The sequence below is a fragment of the Engystomops pustulosus genome, chromosome 1 (assembly GCF_040894005.1).
Source record: "Engystomops pustulosus chromosome 1, aEngPut4.maternal, whole genome shotgun sequence".
NCBI lineage: Eukaryota > Metazoa > Chordata > Amphibia > Anura > Leptodactylidae > Engystomops > Engystomops pustulosus.
In genome coordinates this window covers 139,989,569-140,011,708 of record NC_092411.1, presented here as the reverse complement: position 1 = coordinate 140,011,708, position 22,140 = coordinate 139,989,569, and the positions used below count along the sequence as shown (strand labels likewise).

General features: G+C 37.9%; 1 protein-coding gene across 2 annotated transcripts in view; it reads left to right on the top strand.

Moving 5' to 3' along the window:
- The window catches only part of CORO2A (coronin 2A), a 72,875-nt gene extending 51,410 nt beyond the window's left edge, over positions 1 to 21,465 (top strand). For both annotated transcript variants that reach the window (XM_072154707.1, XM_072154697.1), the window contains exons 5-12: positions 1,074 to 1,253; positions 2,328 to 2,444; positions 3,884 to 3,988; positions 4,065 to 4,161; positions 5,661 to 5,773; positions 5,949 to 6,039; positions 14,925 to 15,202; positions 16,411 to 21,465. In XM_072154707.1, the coding sequence (XP_072010808.1) occupies positions 1,074 to 1,253; positions 2,328 to 2,444; positions 3,884 to 3,988; positions 4,065 to 4,161; positions 5,661 to 5,773; positions 5,949 to 6,039; positions 14,925 to 15,202; positions 16,411 to 16,539 (1,110 nt within the window). In that variant the 3' untranslated portion in view covers positions 16,540 to 21,465. The remainder of the gene's footprint in view (positions 1 to 1,073; positions 1,254 to 2,327; positions 2,445 to 3,883; positions 3,989 to 4,064; positions 4,162 to 5,660; positions 5,774 to 5,948; positions 6,040 to 14,924; positions 15,203 to 16,410) is intronic.
- Positions 21,466 to 22,140: the final 675 nt, after the last annotated feature.

Here is a 22,140-nt window from a genome sequence, read left to right as displayed (position 1 = left end):
TATTTCCATCAGAAACCTGCCACTACAAGTGGTAGGTTTCCTTTAAAACAGGCAATTTTCTATTAGCCATTTATATTGTTGCAAATCATTAACCGAATGCCAATACCCAAGGTACTGTTACATCCTGGTTGGCTGGCAAGCAGTATAGCTGATCCCTCTCATTATGCAGGGATCAGTAGGGGACCCCTTCCAGACATAACCTATACTAAGGACCCCAGAAATTACACATCATTTCCCTGCCTGGTGCCAACCACAACAGGGTTTTTATGTATCATTTTGTTATTTCATTGTGTTGGAAATGGTTCATCAATTTGCACAGAGAAGAAAAACGTAAAACCCTAAATCACACATCAGTATTTGATCATCCACAGAATCTTGTTTCATTATTTGTAGTATATTTGAAGTATATTCTGTGTGTCCATAAAATCTGTTACACGCATATTCATTACTTACACATAGACGCAACATCTTTCACTTCACATCCTATGTTTTAGCTAGGAGGGAGTCTTCTAAGCATTATTGGAGAAACTCATTCCTTGATGGGTATATAACAGTGGTGGCGAACCTATGGCACGGGTGCCAGAGGTGGCACTCAGAGCCCTCTATATGGGCACTCTTGCCATCACCCCAGGGTAGAGTTTGCCAGACAGGACTAAAGGCCTCTTGCAGCCCCAGGCAGCCCAGGACCCTAAAAGGAAGCTACAATGATAATCCAAACTTCTTCTCCTTCTTTCTACTGTATTGGTGTCCTCAGGTGCCTATACAATTTAAACCTGTGAAAGAGCAGGGAGTAATAAGTTACTGCTTAAATTGCCGCATTGGCACTTTGCGAAAAATATGTTGGTTTTGGTTGTAGTTTGGGCACTCAGCATCTAAAAGGTTTGCCATCACTGGTATATAACATGTCCATAGTTAATAATTGACCCCGTCACAAGATCATAGAGGAGTGTGAAGTAGGGCCTTTAGGCCTAGTCATGGCCAGCCCTGTTTCTATAGTACTAACAGTAAACGCTAGGAAATATAAAATAAAATATGTTATAATGTATAACCATACACTTGTGCTTGTTTGGCAGATCATGATATGGAATATTGACAACGAGGAGCCCATAATTTACAGTCCTGTAAGGACAATAGAGTGTCATAAAGACGTCATTCTCTCTATGTCCTTCAATCTAGATGGAAGTCTTATGGCTACATCGTGTAAAGACAGAAAAGTCCGAGTCATTGATCCCCTTAAAGGATGCATAATACAGGTCTGCACATTCTAATTTAGATTATTTAATGTTAGTGTTATTCTGTCCTTTGATCTTAACATTTTTCCTCCTTACAGTTGTCCACATGCACAGTCCACTGGTAAAAAAAAAAGCCTGTCATTGGCCACTATCCATTTATTAGCAACGTTGTAGGGGAGCTTTATATCTATGTATATTTGTATGTCATTAAAGTGATTTCCCATGGTTGTTATTACTTATTATCTATTTGAATGAGCTGATTATCAGAAGATACAGAAATGGCAAGTCCATTGGGAACAGAAGGTGAACAGATGATCTTCTGTTTTTATTTCCTTTACACTCTACTAAAATGATGTGTAATGTTACGCCCCCTCCCCTTGGTCTGAACTGGACCTTATGAATAGGTTAGCCATAACCTGGCAAACCACTTCAGAAAGGTAAATGTAGTCAAATTGGTAATTCAAAAAATGCCAAAACTCTTTATCACTAAAGATAAAAAAAAATAAAATGCTTAAGCTACAACCTGTTGCCAAAGTTTCAAATCCCTTTACTGCTTTGGCTCCGTTCACAGACACTACTTACTGGAAAGCTTTGAATATTCTAAGCTTAGTTCTATTGATTTGAATACACTTTTGCATAGAAGTCTTATGAAATCTCTGAATGGAGTATTGGAACTCTATAGCCTTGGGGATAGGAGAGGACCAATTCTTATAGGTTCCATCAATGTAATATCATGATATCTCTCTATACATGGTATTCAATATATAATCATGTTTGGTGAATTCTCCAAGTATTGTTTCATAGTTTATTCCAAATCAGGGTGATTATGACGCACATATAATTACAAGGAAATATTATATTATAGGGATTTTTCCACAGTATATATCACTGAGTGTTGCCACTGCATTCTTTTTTTATATAGGACATATTCACGACCATTGTTCTATGCTATTCAGTTTCATAATCATTTAGGTGTTCATGTTGGAACCCTAGTGATCATCAACTTATTTATTTTTGTTTGTTTTTTTTTTTGCCTCAGTTGCAATTTTGCCTACATACAGCAACATTACTATTATGTGTATGTTACTTTAACAGGAATCTGATGGTAAGACTCACAAAGCCAGCAAAGTTTTGTTTCTGGGAAACATGAAGAAACTGGTTTCAACTGGGACATCTCGGTGGAATAACAGACAAGTTGTCCTCTGGGATCAAGTATGTGTTATGTATCATGAAACACTAGAATTTTGAGTCTCTGTGGGAACGAGATAACCATATTTTACACAACAATACAAGATAACCCTGATTTGAAAACCCCCCTCCGCTTTATAAAATGTCAAGGTCTCCAGACCCCAGATATGCTTATACTGTATAAAGAGCATTTACAGTGATACATATATCTAAGTCTTACACAAATTAGTTGTTGGTTTGCTGCAGCAGATGTATAAACAAGTCAGGTACCAGCTTCATAAGGTGAGCCAGACCTTACACATTAACAAAAAGCCCAAGGTGAAGCAGCACCCATTGAAGACAAAGTTTTATTCTACCACAGCAATAGTTACTTGAAAATGCCTTCATTGAGAGGGCGGCACTTTTCTTTAAAGGAAACCTACCCTAGGAATCTACCTATTAATGTAGATCTGATGGTAGGTTTCTACGAACATGCCAAGTCCTAAACTATCTTTCTCTAATTCTGTAAACCTTTCTAACCTGCCATCCCTCCTACTTGCATGTCCTTGTCCTTCCTTGGCGCACTCCTTCTCCAAGTTCTATGCATGCGCAGTAACTGGCGTTAGCCACAATATGCATGTGTGCTTCCGCGGGAACTGAGCAATGATCTACTGTACATGTGCAGAACTTGAAGAAGCTCAACGTATGAAGGAGTGTGCCAAGGACGTGCAGGTACGGGTGATAGCAGAGATTATCCTCTGCCAAACATTTGCATATAACCTATATAAAGTGTACATCAGGTTAGAAAGTGTTATAGAATTAGTGAAAGATAGTTTAGGACTTAGCATGTTAGTGGAAACCGACCATCAGGTCTACGTTAATAGGTAGATTCCTGATGGCAGGATTCCTCTAACCATCGCTGTTGTAGAATAAAACTTTGTCTTCGCTTGGAGTGCTGCTGCATCTTGGACATTATTCACATATATGTAATTCTGCATTTACTAGAAAGCAATGAAGGCCAGTTTCACACAGAAGAGTTCTGGTCAGTATTAAGCCATTATCAGAAATGTATCCTTACCATAGAAGATGTACAAATCTTTCCATTTATGAGGTTTTTTTTCCCTCCCACTTTTGGAAAAAAAATAGAATTTCCCAAGTGTTGTATGAGGGGAAGCCTTAGATGGTATTCATCATTGGAGATTATTTCTACTGTTCTCTGCATTATATGTTTCAAACATTAATTTTGCTTTATATCTGTGCCTATTCTTTCACCATGTTGCTGAACTTGAGACCTCTAGTGGTGGTACATCAATAAAGCATGCTTTATAGTTTGATGTAATGCAAATCTTCAATGCATGACTAAATTTTAGGAAACGTAAACACTTTTCAATTTCACAAGGTCAACTAAAGCGTGGAATTTTAATGGTTCGCTTAACTCCTACTGAAATGTATGTTTTCTGTGTGTTTTGCTATGTATATTTCAGGATGACCTATCAGTGCCTTTACATCAAGAGGACTTGGATGGTTCCTCAGGTCTACTCTTCCCTTTTTTCGACAATGATTCAGACATGTTGTATTTAGTAGGCAAGGTAAGTCTTTATGTGTCTACTTCACACTATATAACAGCATATGTATTATGATTTAAACAACCTTATTTTACCGTAGGGAGAGGGGAATATCAGATATTATGAAGTCAATCTTCAGAAGCCTTACTTGCAATACTTGAATGAATATCGATCTTGCTTACCTCAAAAAGGAATAGGTGAGCTTTTAATATTGTGTACAAAATATTTATTTTAAACCAGGTATATAATATATATATATATATATATATATATATATATATATATATATATATATATATATGATTGTGTAAAAATCTAAGCATCCTTAATGGAAGATGCAAAGTCAAGACCAGAAGTGTCTTGAACTGTATGTTAAATCTGACATAGTTTCAAGCAGTATAGTCATCCTAATAGCTGTAATGTAATGTCCTACACACAGTGGAACGTGAAGAGTGTATGCCAAGAGCTTAAATCTAGAGCATGCAACCAAAAAAAACATTATTATAATAAGTTATTAAATATAAATGTACAGTGCCATCATAGCATGTGGAATACAGAATATATAGTACAGATTTCATCACAGGATATAGAGTACATATTTTATCATTGCAGACAAGTAAATATAAATCTGTATACTCATGCAATGTGCAAATATTTGATACAGTACAGAAAGTACAGCAACTGTATTACGCAAATTCAAAATGCCATAAATAGATAATTAAAATTATAATTAAAGTGAAATTATAAATATGTTGTATTCATAAAAAATTATATATAAATATATGTGCGATAATAGTACACAATTAGCAAATGCTCCAGCACCCGCCTGGCAGCTTCCATCACATGGAGGAGCAGGTAACATGTAACAAGTGGTAGATATCATTAGAACATGAAGTCTATGCCTCTTCTGCGTAAGCACTAAGGGTTAATAGCTTATCTACACAGAGCTGATTCTGCGGATGACAAGGTGCAGGAAGGGAGCAGCATAAGGTGCAGAGACGGACAGAAAAAGTTCTGTAGAATCACTGACTGGGATGGAGGGACTGATGGGGAACAGGGAGATCTTGTACCTCACTATTCTGTGCAGGAGACATCTGCATTCACACATCCACCTCTGTGTCATACACTCTCACATGACCTCCTCTTCGGTGAGCAGACAGCAGCAGCTCTTCCCTTTGCATGAAACTGACTCATAAACAAATTCTAAACAAAGTATGGATTCATAGGGATTATCAGCACATGGAGAGGAAGCAGCCATTGCTGCTCTGAGGTAATCTGAGGGGTATAGCCTGCTATTTGCCTTATTAGGGAGAGGAGGGTGATTAGAATTTTTAGGGGGTTTTTTATATATACATTTTTTTAACCTTTTTTTTATTTTTACTTTCACTATTTTTCAAAACTTGATTTGTGAACGATAATCCAATTTTATCTCTGTATTGCTCTCTATGGAGGTCAGTGGTTCGCACGTGAGAAGAAAATAGTGCATGCGGCAATTTTTTTCTCACAGTCTGCAGATCCATGAAAAAAACAGACATGTAAACAGAACCATATAAATCAATGGGTTGTTATGTTATCTGCAAAAAAAACAGAAAGCATACGGAGGTCACAAATGGCAGTCTGAATGAGTCCTTACACTGTATAAAATTTGTTTTGGAAATGTTTAGATATGATCTAACCAAGTCTATTTATCATATAGGTGTTTTGCCAAAAAGAGGGGTTGATGTGTCCTCATGTGAAGTGTTTAGATTCTACAAGCTGGTCACAATTAAAGGACTAATAGAGCCCGTTTCAATGATTGTGCCTAGGAGGGTAAGGATGATTTCCTTCATGGTATACTGCGCTAGGACTGGCCATGAGTACAAAAGCTCATTTCTGTGTGCCCTGTCTTACAGTACTTGGAATTGTTTGACATTTAATTCTCTGCAATCAGAAGTTATGATTTACCCCTTTTTAACTCTGTATCTTCTTCCTTTGTGCCTTGCAGTCGGAATCTTACCAGGAAGACATTTACCCAATGACAGCTGGAACACGGCCAGCCCTTACTGCACATGAATGGCTGAGTGGAATTAATAGAGGTCAGACAGGGATATCCTGAAAGACGTTGCTTTGCTGCTATCAGAGCACTTATTTGATTTCATTTCTAGCTTTTTTCTTTGAATGTCAGTGGGAAAGGTTGGCTCTCAGAGCATTTATCAGAGAGAATATGAAACCCATGTGTGAAACTGGTCTGGGTTTTGAAACCCTGATGTAGCTGAAATTATGTAGGCTGCTTGTAGATAAATGGAGCTAAGCAGCAAGGAATGTTTCAAAGAGCTTTAATGTTTAATATTTAAATACATGTTCAGCCAGTGAACAGCCAAAGCTTGTGCTGCTGTATTGCTACACTGTTATACACTGTTATCATTTATAACAAAGCTTCCACGCAAGACTTTTGGTGTAAGGACATCAAGACTTTAGTGACACATGTTTAGAAGCATACATATAGGTGAATAGCCACATGTAAAATTGTCTGGAAAGGGAGTAAAAACAACAGGGGTTCACCTGCACGTAACATTTTCTCTTAGCACAGCATTTACAAAATGTTGATTTGACAGGTGTACACTTTTTATGCTTACTGCATCTATAGAAATGTACTTTTAGAATACAATGGGGCAAATTTACTTACCCGGTCCATTCGCGTTCCAGCGGCGGCTTCTCCGCTCTGGATTCGGGTCCGGCCGGGATTTAATAAGGTAGTTCTTCCGCCGTCCACCAGGTGGCGCTGCTGCGCTGAAAGTAAACTCATCGCGCCGGAATGCACCGAGCTGGACCAGGTGAAGGTAAGCGGTCCTTATGCGACACATTTTCGGTTTTTAAATGCGGCGGTTTTTCCGAATACGTCGGGTTTTCGTTCGGCCACGCCCCCCGATTTCCGTCGCGCGCATGCCAGCGCCGATGCGCCACAATCCGATCGCGTGCGCCAAAATCCCGGGGCAATTTAAGTACAAGCGGCGCAAAACGGAAATATTCGGGTAACACGTCGGGAAAACGCGAATCGGGCCCTTAATAAATGACCCCCAATATGTTTTAAATAAAACTAGTTGTATAATTGAAATATTAAGAAAATACTAAATATGGGATGCAAGTAAGATCAAAATATCTGTACTTCCTCCATTATTCTCTATTGTTATTTTATTTAATCTTATTTCCTATTGTAGTTTAAAGAAATATGTACTGTCATGTAGGTCTTTAAATTCTATGGGGGAGATTTATCATTAGACAAGCTCCTTGGGACAGTTCTCTGTCTGTCTTTGGAGCTTCCCTGCCCGACAGATTCGTTAAAGTATCTTTGGCCCTCTAATAAATGTTCTAATGCCCTACTTGTGCCTGGGATTTTTCTTTCAAAAAGGCACAAAATGCATAAAATGCCGCAGCACATTACACCAGCAGAGGACTGGAATGACTGAGACTTTTTTCCAACTTTTTTTTTTTTTTTTTTAAACTCAAGTCATGAATCTGGCATTGTAGCTGTTCTATGTTTATGCCAGTATAGTGCAAGAGTCAGAAATGGTCCTGAGCAACTTTTTAGCAATGAAAAGTTGCATAAAACCTATATGTGACTTTTTTGAGACTTTTTTTTTTTTACACCAAAAAAAAAGCCCAGCAAAACCAGTGATAAATCTCCCCCTCTGGTTTTCTGTATTGGTGCGTAATACAAAAAAAATCTGAAACTCTATGAACAGGACTCCCAAACTGAGCCCTTGATATGCAGGGCATGAGTCTTCTGTATTATAGAGCTGTCACCTGCTATTTGATCTCATACCTTATGAACCAAACATACCTTGAGAATGCTGTAGCTACACTGATACATAATCATATCGTTAATCCCTGTGCTGAGTGGTTTTGCTGAAAAAAACAATTATAAAATTCAGGACCTTGGGAAAGTTGGATCCACGTTACACACAAGCTTTCTGAACAGCCAAGACAGGACTAATCAACCTGAGCTGGATCACTCATACACAGCTGCTGAGGGATGATGCAGCAATTGATTGTTCTGCCTGGCAGGGAGAACAGTGATTGCATTATCCTTTGGTGCAGTGCATAACTAATGTGAAAGGAAAAGTGCTGAGCCCAGGCACAGAAGAGCTTCATTATTATAATTTATATAGTTATATTATGTTTTTTAAGCAAAACCACTTGGCACAAGGATTAACCAAGATATGATTCTGCATCTTTGTAGCTACAGCATTCTGGAGGTATGTTTGGCTCATAATGCATCAAATCAAATGGTAGGTTTACTTTAACCTGTTAGTCATATTAACACTGATCGCCAGTGACTGAGGGTGGGGATATACAGTACAGACCAAAAGTTTGGTCATGCCTTCTCTTTCAAAGAGTTTTCTGTATTTTCATTACTATAAAAATTGTAGATTCACACTGAAGGCATCAAAACTATGAATTAACACATGGGGAATTATATACAGGCGGTCCCCTACTTAAGAACACCCAACTTACAGACAACCCCTAGTTACAAACGGAGCTCTGGATGTTGGTAATTTACTTTACTTTAGTCCCAGGCTACAATAAACTGCTATAACCGTTATTAAATGTGTCTGAAGACTTATTGATTAATTATTTTATTGTTAGATTTATTGTTAATCCTGGTTCTTATGACAACCCAACATTTTTAAAATCCAATTACAGAGACCAAAAAAAATTTGGTTGGGGGGGGTTACAATTTTAAAACATACAGTGCCGACTTGCACACAAACTCGACTTAAGAGCAAACCTACGGACCCTATCTTGTACGTAACCTGGGGACTGCCTGTACTTAACAAAAAAAGTGTGAAATAAATTAAAATAGCTCTTATATTCTATTTTATTCAAAGTAGCCACCTTTTACTTCGATTACTGTTTTGCTCAGTGAGCTTCTTTGGCCCTTTTTGCCTTCACTCTGCAATCCAGCTCACCCCAAACCAATTCAATAGGGTTAAGGTCTGGTGGCTGAAGGTCCAACTAAATGCAAACGGGATGGAATAGCATGCCGCTGCAAGATGCTGTGGTAACCATGCTGGTTCGGTATACCTTCAATTTTGAATAAATATCCAACATTGTCACCAGCAAAGTACCCACACACCATCACACCTCCTCCTCCATGCTTCACGGTGGAAACCAGGCATGTAGAGTCCGTTCTTTCACCTTTTCTGCATCAAAGACACGGTGGTTGCAACCAAAGATCTCAAATTTGGACTCATCAGACCAAAGCACAGATTTACACTGGTGTAATGTCCATTCCTTGTGTTCTTTAGCCCAAACAAGTCTTTCCTGCTTGTTGCCTGTCCGTAGCAGTGGTTTCCTAGAAGCTATTTGACCATGAAGGCTGCTGCACTCAGTCTCTTCTTAACAGTTGTAGAGATGTGTCTGCTGCTAGAACTCTGTATGGCATTGAGCTGGTTTTTAATCTGAGCTGCTGCTAAACTGCGATTTCTGAGGCTGGTGAACTTACCATCTGGAGCAGGTCTTGATCTTCCTTTCCTGGGGCAGTCCTCGTGTAAGCCAGTTTCTTTGTACCAATTGATGGTTTTTATACTGCACTTGGTGACACTTTCAAAGCTTTCCCAATTTTTCGGACTGACTGACCTTCATTTTACTTGTTTTTCTTTATTTAGCTGCTTTTTTCTAGCCATAATACACATTCTAACAGTCTATTCAGTAGGACTGTGAGCTGTGTATCCTCCCGACTTCTGCACAACACAACTGATGGTCCCAACCCCATTTATAAGGCGAGAAATTTATTAAACAGGGATGTAATGTGAAAACCTTTTCTGGTGACTACCTCTTGAAGCTCATCAAGAGAATGCAAAGAGTATGCAAATCAGTAATCAAAGTGCAAGGTGGATTCTTTGAAGAACCTAGAATATAAGAGATATTTTCAGTTGTTAAGTATGTAATTCCACATGTGTTAATTCATAGCTTTGATGGCTTTAGTGTGAATCTACAAATTTTACAGTCATGAAAATACAGAAAACTCTTTGAATGAGAAGGTATGTCCAAACTTTTGGTATGTACTGAAACTAAAATCGCCTAAATGTAAAGATATCCACAATATTATTACCGTTTGCAAATTCATAGCAAAACAGCACCTAGGTAATTCATAAAATCCAAAGTTTATTAGAAAATAGTTAAAAAAGGTAATACTCACTTAAGAGCGGATAAGTCAGGTCGCCTTGATCAACACCACAAAGTACAGTGTCAAAAATCAATAGATACACCAAAAGGTGAACATATTACGGCTTATATTAAGATAAACATACAGCTGGGTAAGTAATGCTAGGTGGCGGGTACGAGATGTCTTGCCGACACGTATTTCGGCCTCAAGTTGTTTCACATAATATCTCAATCTATTAGATGTAATGTCTTACCGTACCAGCATGTAATATCCATAGGTGATATAGGGCTAGGCAGGAGCCGTCTGATCCTGTCCTCACATATCGCGGCAGGAGGGAGGGTGACAGACCCTAGAAATCTTACCCTATCACCCCAAGACTCCCGTCCTTACAAGGGCAGTACCAAAGACTGTGCCCTGTACTAAGCACAAATCACGCCTCCCTGATGCGTTTTGACAAAGGTCTCATCAGAGGGAGAGTATATACAAAGATAGCCCTGCAGACAAATAAATAAATAACAGGAGCATATTATTTAGTTGGGCTCAAAAATCCACAGTTAAAGTTAAAGATGCAGAGCAAAGTGCTGCTTACCATAGATCATATACCTCCAAGTGTGGTTAGCTTGAAGGTGAAGGGGAAGGAGTTCCTTCACCCTTCAAAGAAGCCGATGTTAACCAACATGTGACATCCAGCTCATATGTGAGTGGGTTTAAATAAGAGACCCGATCCGCCCCTCAGTGACTTACCGAATCACGGTGGAGAACGCCGTACACTTAGAATTTGGCGCAGCTGTACATAAAAGGTTCCCAGCACAGCCTGCCTCCAACAGAATTACAGATTTACATATTTGTAAATCACACCCCTCTTTCCCTAGAATACAAATCAAATTAAAAGGCATAACATAAGCACAACAACACATTGGAACTAATATATAATTAGACTAGCTCCTTGAAACAGTCCTGTCCTGCCCACAGATTTATTAAGGTGGCTTTTGGCCCTTGATAAATGTGTTGGCACTGTCGTATGCTATGGGGGTTGTTTGTAACAGTTGCATAAAATAAGCATATATAAAGTGTACCCTGATAATATAACCACACTGTTAGCTCACAGAACTAGAGGACTCATGAAGTGTCTGCTTAAAGAGTCCCAGCCCACACTCTGGGATCTTACACTGACCTTAACTGAGTAATAGGAGCTAAAACCGCAATAAAACTCAGCACAATTGTGAAGTAAAGGATAAAAAATGATCTTTATTGTGTTAACATCACTAGGGGATTGAAATTTGAGAATTTTCTTTCATGGGAGAACCCCTTTAAATCTTTAAAATCATATAGGAAACTACTTTAACCATTCTTTTATACCAGTTATTAAACGACAAATGTGTTTTGTCTGTAGTATTTTCTTTACTTTTTATGTCAGAAATAAGGGTTTGGCAGTTTCAGATCTTTTAGAAGATAATTTTATCCTCAAGGTTTATCTGTGGACTTCAGTAGAAAGTATTTTACCTGATGTACCAATAGAAAAATACTATTTGTGAATATTTACCCACAAATCCAAAAGTTGACTTCAGAGTCATAATAGAAAGGATAGCCTCATGTATTTAACTTTAGATGCAAATCAGTATAAGTGAAATAATATTTTAGATAAATCTATAAATAAATATATTTGGAACCCAAAACTTCACACTGTACAGCTTTTGGTCCCTGCCATTAAATCCAGGCCACAGTTAAGGGTCCAATCTAAGTCTAGCAGCCCAAATCACCCAAAGTTAAACACCATCTTGTGTAAGAGACTTTATAATTTATTCCAGAAACATGTATCCTGTTACCCAGTGAACTTCTTCTGTTTAACAGAAAAGTCAGTTTTTATGTTCTGTATAAACCAAGCATAGAGCTGTCCATGCAGTTGCACCTATTGTTATCTGTACTGCTCAGTCTTTGTACAATGAATAATATCTCCTTTAAAAAGAAGGGGAAGTAATGTGCAGCAGTAGGCAAGGCCAAAAACGTAATTCACGTTAACGATCACGTGAATCTCTGCTACAGATAGGTCCATACGTTATAGATCAGACATGTTGTTGTGAGGTATGTGCACATCGTAGGTGATAAAGTGGCAGAGCAGCTGGATTTATTTAATACACCAATCACATGATAGTGGGGGACTTGGGTAACTGCACATGCTGCGGATTCTGCTTCAGAAAATCTGCAGCGTATTATAGTAGTATTAAAGTGAATGTGATTTGGAAAAAAGTAACAGACTATATTGCTCATTGCAGAAAATAAAATAAAGATCATGTCACTTTTCTAGTGCATTCTCATTTTTTTTAGTTTGTAATCTATGGGAGAGGGAAAACTGCATCATGATGCAGACTTTCTAGCAACTTTTGCTTAAAATTACGTAAGACAGGTGAAAGAAAAGTGCCAAAATAACATATGCAGATGCATCCCGTATGAAGAAACTAGTTGTATGCATTGCTAACGTGAGACTTGCCAATTCTTCCACACAAACTCTTCAAATCCTGAAGGCTGCATTGGCTGATCCTATGAATTCTACACTTTAGTATTGAATTTAGGTCATATCATTGGCTGGGCCCAGAAGTCGCAATAACGCCTGTACAATCGTCATCGACACTTATACAGGCAATGTTATGCTTTGTATAAATATGTGATGTGTATAAAAATTTTATGCTTTGCATAAATACGCATAAGACTTTTCATGGCACAAGAGGGCTGTGCAGCGCTGTCCATGGTACAGAAGGACTGGGATGTCCAGTAACTGTGCTCAGTACTATGTATGACTGGAGTGCTGCTATAACTCTTCCCAGTGTTGCAGTGATGTGTGGGGGAAGGTTGAATTTTAAACACAATGCAAGCGCAGCACAGAGGAGTTTCACTAACAGTATATGCATTTACACCTAAGTGCTTGCAATTGGGAATGAGCAACATGTGTGTTGTACATAATTTACCAGCAATGCCTGTGTTGCTTATTCCCGATTTCAAATGTATTTGAGATTGGTAGAAGATCCACCCCACTGTGCTTGAATTGCGTTTCTCAACACAATTTAAATGCAGCGTGTCAAAGCAGTCTCTCTAAATGCCATGGAATTGTGTTTTTAAACACATTGCAAGGGCAGTAGGTGAAAGTTCTCCCTGCCGTTTAGGTAAAAACACTCATGCTTCAGGTATGATTTTCTCATGCGCTTGCATTGTTTTCAAGATGCAATTTCCGCACATTAAGTGAAGGCAGCCTGATTGCATGGGGGATATTTCTGTAATGTACCCCACCAGTTTGTAAGTAAGGTGAGGCTTATGTTTAGTGTATGCTGCAAGATGCGTTTGGATTTGCCATAAGTCCTTATGGAGAACCATGGAAAACCGTGAAACTACTGGTTAACATGCATTAGTAATAATCTCTTTACTTTATCTACTCCTGCTGAATATTTATTTGCATTACTGCAAATTTTGTACTCCTTCACAACTAAAAATACTCCTTAAAAAATACTATGAGTATTTTTACTCTGTCTGAAAAAATGAGTGCGACTTCTGACTGGGCCATTCTGACAGCTTTATTTTCTTTCTCTGAAACCAATTGGCTGTATGTCAAAATCAGGATTTTTTTCTTCATCTTCCTTATCCTTCCTTCCATCTTATCTAGAACATTTTGCTATATTTGTTGCATTGCTTTTTGGCCTGCAAACATGGTGTTTATTATGGACTCCAGTTTTCTTTGAACCAATTGTACCTACTGATTGCAGGTCTTCCTGCAGCTCTCCATAAGTGGTCGTTGGCTCTAGGACAACTCTTCCGATAATTCTTATCACTTCTCTGTCTTATATCTCTGTCTATACCTGGTTATGGCCAGTTTATGTTGAAATTATGTTCTTTCAATTTCTAGATTATGACCATTACATACGTTTAGAAATTGTTCTATAACCAGTGCCATCAGTAGGATTTTGCAACAATAAGGTTTAAAAGGACTTAAGGCAGCTCACTGGTTTAGCCATCAAGAGATGGCTTTTGTGGCAACTTAGCCTATAAATAGGTTTCTTGTTACCATCACTTGAACTAGCCAAAATAAGTTTTCACTAAGGGTGCGGTCACACGTCCCCTTTAACGAATGGGTTTAAAAACGCATTGCAACAGCTGGAGAGAGATTTGCCTAATTAAACAGCTGTTAACACTTGTGTTAAACGCAACCGTTAACACATTGTTAACGCATTTGTTAACAGTGCGTTAATGTATGCATTTAACACATGCATTAACGCAAGTGGTAACATTTAGCATTTTGTAAACACAAGTGTTGACAGCTGTTTAAGTATCTCTTCAGCTGTTGCAATGCGGTTTTAAACGCATGCATTAAACGCGACGTGTGACCGCAAAGTGGCAGCATTCATTTAGAAATTTATGATAGAAATCAGCTGGGGTCATGACTTTCACTGGCTTTTTTGCACCTCTCTGTGTTCATGTCTTATTCCCTTTTTCCCTGTGCCATGTCAATAGCACCAAGTAAATTGGTGAGATGTTCAATATTTATTTCATCTGCTTTATATACAATGTGAGTTACATAAAACAATCTGTTACACTATTTATTGGAGTGGAGTGGGTTATCACATTTGAAAAAATGTAAAAACTGTACAATTGCATCACAAAAATATGTCACTTCAATGATGCAATTCAACCCACCGCCAATGCGGTGGGTTTAAATAATGTTATTTTCTTATGTTCTCTTCCCCTTAATGTTCATACATATTGTTTAATAGCATCTGGTTCAAGAAAACCTCTGTATGAATGAAATTGGGTTTATTTTCTCTTTAGGTCCTCTTTTGGTATCTTTAAAACCTGGATTAAAATCATCACAGTTTCACATAGCAAACTCCAATGAGGAAGATAAGCTGCTTTCTAAAGAACCAAAGAAATTGTGCGAAGAAAAGCCTCCAACAAAGACATTATGGGAAATAGAATACAAAACAGAAATCATAAGGGAAGACCGAGGAAGGCGGAGATTCACTGAGAAATCACAAGAAACCAGAAACTCGCTGATTTCCAATGGATTGGACTTATTTGAATGTCCAGCACCCAAGACTGAAAACGAGGTATGGTAGATTGCTAGTTTCCAATGGTCTGACTCCAGTGATCTAACAATAAACCCCTATTCTGTATTTAGAGGGAAAACTCCTTGTATGATATTTCATTTAACCCTCAATGACTGCCATATCGGCTTTTTATGCCAGTTATTAAGGATACTTCTTCTGATGCAACACCATTCAACGGTGCCAAAAGCTTAAAGAACACTTGGTCCTGCTACTTTCATGGCTGGGCTGTGTTATCACAGCCCAGCCACGGCACTAACAACCGGGAACGGTAAAGCTCAGATTCAGGATTTTTAACTCCTTAGACACCAAGGTCGAACATTAACTATCACCCCTCTGCACCCTGCAGTAGCAATTGTGGGGTACTGATGACATCTATGGCAGTCTGAGGATCTTTGTGGAAGCCTGGGCTGCCTGTAGTATCTTTCTATTAGACCATGCCAGAAATTGACAGTATAATGCCAACACTACATAGCTTGTGCAGTGCATTATAAAAAGCGGTCTGTATAAGTGACCTCCTGTCAGTGCCCCCTTGTAGAGCAACAAAATGAAAAAAATATTAAAAAATAAGTCTAAGTTTATTGACCCTAAAAAAAAAGAAAACCCACAAACACACAGAAAAGGCTAAATTAATTTTTTTTGCTTAAAAAAGTGAAATCACAGACATTTTGTTATTCCACGCCCATTCCAACCCAGGCCACAAAAACTACAATAGTATTTCTTTACAATGAAGATATCTATAGTATATTCTGTTACATATGTCTTCAATTACATATATAAGAACTGTGGCTGATAACGTGAAAGCTGTTACATGTTTTGTGCTTAACTTTTCTGTGTAATTTTTATAAACTTTTTCAATGCACCTAAAAGTACAAACCCCATACCCCCTCACTCAAAGCTCAATTACCTCCTCCATTTCCATATACAAAAAAAGCTGGCTTATATAGATAAACAAGTGAGCAGTTTGACATTTTTTAAAAGTTATCCAACAATGGATTAAACCTTTTTTGGACCTATAGCCTTTACTTTATGTACACACTAATTATGTGATCACAATGTGAAATAATAAGGAAGAATGTAGTGTTCTAAGTAAGACGTGCATGTAAAAAAAAAATTACTGGTGCACTGTTTGAACTCGCACCCAACAAGTTATACCAGTTATTCAGTCAAATAAATTGCTCATTATATTTTCTCCACTTTATTTTTTGCAGCTGTTGCAGATGTTCTACAAGCAGCAGGAAGAGATCCGTAGGTTACGGGATCAGTTAAGCCAACGGGATATACAGATACGACAACTTGAGTTAGAAATCAAGAATGTCCGAAACAGTTCTGTATATTAATTGTGCCCAATGTACAGCCTACAGAATGTAACCCTCTAGAAAAAAACAAAACAAAAAAAGAACAGTCCATTTTATTTTTATGTAAAGACAACAAGCACTGATTGAGATGTAGCAATGGTACACGGTGCGCATAATATTTATTCTTAATTGCTCATGTTTTTAATATCATATAAAATACAATCAAAGTTTGTGAACCCTCAAGGAGTTTATTCATCAAAGGCTCTTAATTCTGTAATAATGTAATATAAAAAAATAATAAACATATGCATTGCTGCATACTCATGATGGTCTTATCAACTCAATACATCAATAAAGGTTGAGTTCTTGTTTTCTATGATAAGAGAACCCATGATGAATAGACTATTTATGTTTTATTTGTTGGAATTGGTGCATAGCAAAACACATACTTTAAATTGTTCCTCACTTTTTAGCATTTTTTGAGTAACTCAATTGTTCAGTTTGTCTAAATGAAGCGCAACGCTGTTTATGTGACTTGAAGTCTTAATTTTCCAGTAGCTCTAATCTCTGCAGCCTTGTCTGTGAGTTTTGCTGTGCACTTTCCGCTATGGTTGGATCCTTTCTTACTAGCACATGAATCTCAGTGCTGGTTGGAGAGGATGGGTAGGAGAAGAGCCAAGGAAAATGGACAAGGAAGCGCCTTTCTATGATAAAGATCTATTATAAAGTTTCTTGTAATCACTTGCACTACTGATATATGCAAAATTTGTAGTAAATATTTATAGACCATTTAAACATGGAGAAACCCCACAACATGTCTATTCTCCATTAAATAGCCATGCATGTAACTTTTCCAGGATTGAATAAGGAAGACCACACCTCTTTTGGCTACCTTGTAAGGCAGAGGCTGGTTTTGCTTATCCGATCCTGGAAAGCTTGTTCGCATATTTTCCCAAAATCCCCTAGTGGAGCGTCCTTGGCTATAAGTCTCCACACGCCTACATGGCGGCCTTAATTGGCAGTCTTCGTAAGGAGAACTCTTATTACCCGACCATAGCTATGCATGGGCATTCTTCTTGAAACTCATGCAGGTATTTCTAGGAGGTTCCATTCAAAGTTGACAATTATTCCCACTGTAAGAAGGCATCTGTTACAATCTTTCCAAATTTAAGAAAGACAAAAGCAACACAATTTACCATTTACAAATACATTTCCAAGAGGATTAGAATACAGAGTTCTAAGCAGGATTGATATATTATAGGCAAATGTGAGCACTTGTATTGGTAAAGGCAGTGCCACGGGCGTATACTAATTGCATCCCGGCAGAGCCGAGACTATTAATTGTAATATTTTAAAAACTTCAAATTGTAATATTTTAAAAACTTCAAAATGCGCCGTTCCAAGAAATAACAAACTAAGATTACCACACTGGGAACAGGGAGGTGAGTACTAATCATCTATCATTAGTGAGTCTAATGGTAGATGTCCTTAAAATCCTGGTTTTTACAAAATAAGGACTTTTAAAATTATGCAAATGAGGCTCTTTTCTTTTTTTCTTTAAAAAAAAGGACATAATAAGCTAAAAGAAGAGCAGATCCTGCCAGAGGGGGCACACACCAGTATGTCAGTGTGCTTGGTTTACAATCCTTTATGCTGGTGGAAGATGTCCTTTAAGACCACTTTAAGATGAGCCTTTCTTTTTGTGTCCTTAAATTTTATTTAAAAAAAAAAGTTGTGATTCACCAAACTCTAATCCGAGAGAATGATTTAGTTGAACAGTGCCAAACCCCCTCGCCAACTTTGTGTCCTTGGATATTGCTTAAACAACTGTTAGACATTGTATTCCCAGCACCTAGTCTTAAACTCCACTTTTTGTTAAAAATATGCAGTGGCATATCGTGCAGAGAGCAGAATAGTTGTAAACAGTTTCAGTGCCTCTCTGCGTTTCATTCTGTGTGTTGCCGGTTCACTGTGTATAACCTGATGACACTTGGTACCAGCAATTACACGTAATCTTTGAGGGAACCTAAAGACCCGTTCCGTTCAGTTCTCTTGCAAAGCCACCACCATGTGATTGAGACATTACACAATACCCCTTGACATCATTAGAGAGCTTTTCTCATTTCTCCAGGCCAGCCAGATTGGCGGTTAAGTAAGGAGAGGGGAAGAGGGGGGATGATGTTTAACAGTGAAATAAGCACCTTCCCTCCTGGAGCCTCTGGCTGAAGTGGTCATGTGACCACCGACACTTCCGTACAAACCAGAAGCATTAATAAAAGACCAGAACAAAATTGTCTCTTGGGACAAGGTTACAATATCCTTCACTGTAACTACCAAGTAGATGTAACACTAGAAAGAGACCATAGCACTCACACAAGCACCACAGCCACCCCTCCATCCCCCCTATTCAACCCCCTGATCTAATATGTCAGAGGTTGTACAACATTATAATGTGCTAATTCCAGGATGCTTATTTAATCTCGCAAATAGGGTTATCCTTCAGCAGTCACCAAAGTTTTCCAGAATGAAACAGACAGCTGATTATCGTTTATTAGTTATTGTTAATATTTTTAATATATCAGTTTTAAGATTGTTTAAATTCCTGGATCTTTGGTAATAAGAGGAGGTTTCTAGATAATCAAATATAAAAGCATACAAGTTCTAATCTGCCTTAAATATACCTTGTGGGTTTTTGAAGCCACAAACATTATGCCTATACAATCTTAAATCTTCCATTTTTATTACACTTGTGTACTTTACCTCCTTTTTGGTTGGACCCAAATATTTTTACAAAATTTCTTTAATTTTTAAACTGGTTTGTAATTTATTTAGCAATTGTTGAAATCAGAAGTGCCTAGTATATGTCCTTCTGAAAGCCAAAAAGAAGGTAGAAATGCGGCATCTGACAAATCAGGAATATACAACTCATATGTGTTATTTTTATACAGTTAGACCGCCACTTACTTAGCCTCATGTACTCATATAGAGGTAAGTTTAGTCAAAGTAGCAATATTTCTCAGGCTCTTAAACGTGTTTGCCAATTTACCTCATGTTTTTTTGTAATGTGTGTGCAAGTGTACCAATGTACATCTAATAAAAGTTAAGAAGACTCCTGTCTATTTCCTCATCAGCCAGACATTCCTATGCATAAAAAAGGCTGCAAATGGAGGGTCATGGGATCTCTATCTGTCCATGAACAATCAAGCTGCCAAGATCCTGATCTTTTATATTCATGAATTCTATCATAAGATCCTGGCATGGCAATTGTTAATGGACAATTAGAGATCACATGACTCTCCATGTGCGTCCATTTTATGGTCAGGAATGTCTGGCTTATGAGGCAAAAACAGAAAGATTCACTTAACATATCCAGAAAGCGGAGCAGAACTATTAATAGATGCATCTTGGTAAATTACCTAATATCCAGCCCCCACACTTACACACATTACAGAAAACTTGAGGTACGGTGGCCAACCCCTTAAATACTATAGGGCAGTGGTGGCGAACCTATGGCACGGGTGCCAGAGGTGGCACTCAGAGCCCTCTATATGGGCACCCGTGCCATCACCGCAGGGTACAGTTTGCCAGACAGGACTCAAGGCCTCTTGCAGTCCCAGGCAGCCCAGAACCCCAGAAGGAAGCTACAATGATAATCCAAACTTCTGCTCCATCTTTCTACTGTATTGGTGTCCTCAGGTGCCTATACAATTTAAGAGCAGGTAGTAATAAGTTACTGCTTAAATTGTCGCATTGGCACTTTGCAAAAAATACATGGGTTTTGGTTGTAGTTTGGGCACTCGGTGTCAAAAAGGTTTGCCATCACTGCTTTAGGGATTTCATTGGTGGCAGTGGGCATTGCTACTATTCTTACTGCACTAGTGCGTATACATACAGGTATATACTGTCACTGCTGATGTATAAATGTTTTGGAAAATTTAAGAAACATTTTAGAACTTTCTAATGCATGAAAAAGACGCATTGCACATTTGTGTATACGGTTTAGAAGGGAATCTACCATCAGATTAAGATATGTTAATGAGCCGAAGGCACTCTGGCCTACCTCACCGTTGCACCTCTTGGCTCTGATGTCTAATTATATATATACTCTTTGAATTTCAGAGAGAGGGGTGTACATATATAATTAGACATCGGAGCCAAAAGGCGCTCTGGTGATGTAGGATGGAGCGCCTCTGGCTCATTAGCATATTTTTACTCAAGAAAAAAGGTTCCTGGAACTTGAAAATGGAACCAGCAAGTAAGTTAGGGCAGTCTACCATCAGAAATTCAGTAAGCAAGATTTTATTTTATATTGAGTAAATAATTATATTAAATACAGCTGTATGTAGAACTGGGCTAGCAGGTCACCTGTTGGGAAAGCTATGCAGTACGCTCCATCTGTAAAAAAGATTAATGGTAGCCTGCACTGCACCTCAAAATGGCCGCCTGTGAGCATATCAAACTGCTGATACGTTGTAAAGATCCTTTTTTTTTCCCGTTGTTTAAACTGAATCCCCGCTTTATAGAGTTAAGGAAACTGTATCCACATTAATATAATGAAGCATGATCTATGGTCTTTCTATTAAGATGATTATTTTCCTGTAGAATATTATATTTAAATTATTCCTTATTCACATGAAATATAATGTGTATTTTATAAGATTCATTGCTACTGAAATATTCAAATGCATTATGCTAAAGAAGTTTTTTTTTAAATAAAATATGCTTGTATGCATCAATTACTTGAAGAGTGACACTTCTAATTGTTTACAATGTAAGCTTTCCAGGAACAAACAATTAGCACTTGACTGCTTTAAATACTACTATAAAAATGCAAAAACATACCAGTATGTTTATATAAATAGATATATGTTACCTGTGAATTAACTGACTTTTGTGCTTCAGTTTTTAGGCCTTCCAATATCAATTGTTTGTTTCAAGTTTGCTCACTTTTATGCTTTTATTTGTACGATACGAATAATAAAAATTGATTTTTTTTTGTCAATGTTTTAGTGTGGGATTGTTATTTTAATTAAAACTTTAAAATGTTGTACATAAGGAAAGAATTCCAAAGGAAATCAACCACTTGGATTTAGTGGTTTTAACTGAAGCATACTTACACACTGGTGAAGGCCTCCTGGAACGGGATCCATTTTTCATTTAGCTGTTAGTGGCTTATTTTTCTCAAAAGGGGACTTTAAAAAAAAAAATAAAATCATGGGCTCCTGTGTACATCAAATAAGCTTGCTTTGTCAGCTGCTAATAATTTACGCCTTCTTTTGGTGCTTATGTCCCCCTCCCCTCTTCCCCTGTCAGAGAGCTGGTGATGGCCAAAGAAGCCAGAATGTTGCTTCTGTCATATACATAGGAGCATATCTTTAAAAGACCTATTTAGGAAAAATAAGCCATTATGAGCTGAATGAAGAATTGATCCTCTTTTAGGGGACACATGCCAGTGTGTATGCTTGGGATTAAAACACTAAAGTCATGTGGTTGATATCCTTTAAAGTACCTTACTGTCAGCATACAACAAGAATAGAAAAACTGGCACTTATTTGGGTGGTTGAAAAACCAAACCACTATGCTATGATTTCTGTAGGCTCCAAATTCATCAGGATGAGCACTTGAAGACTGTGAGGGGCTGTT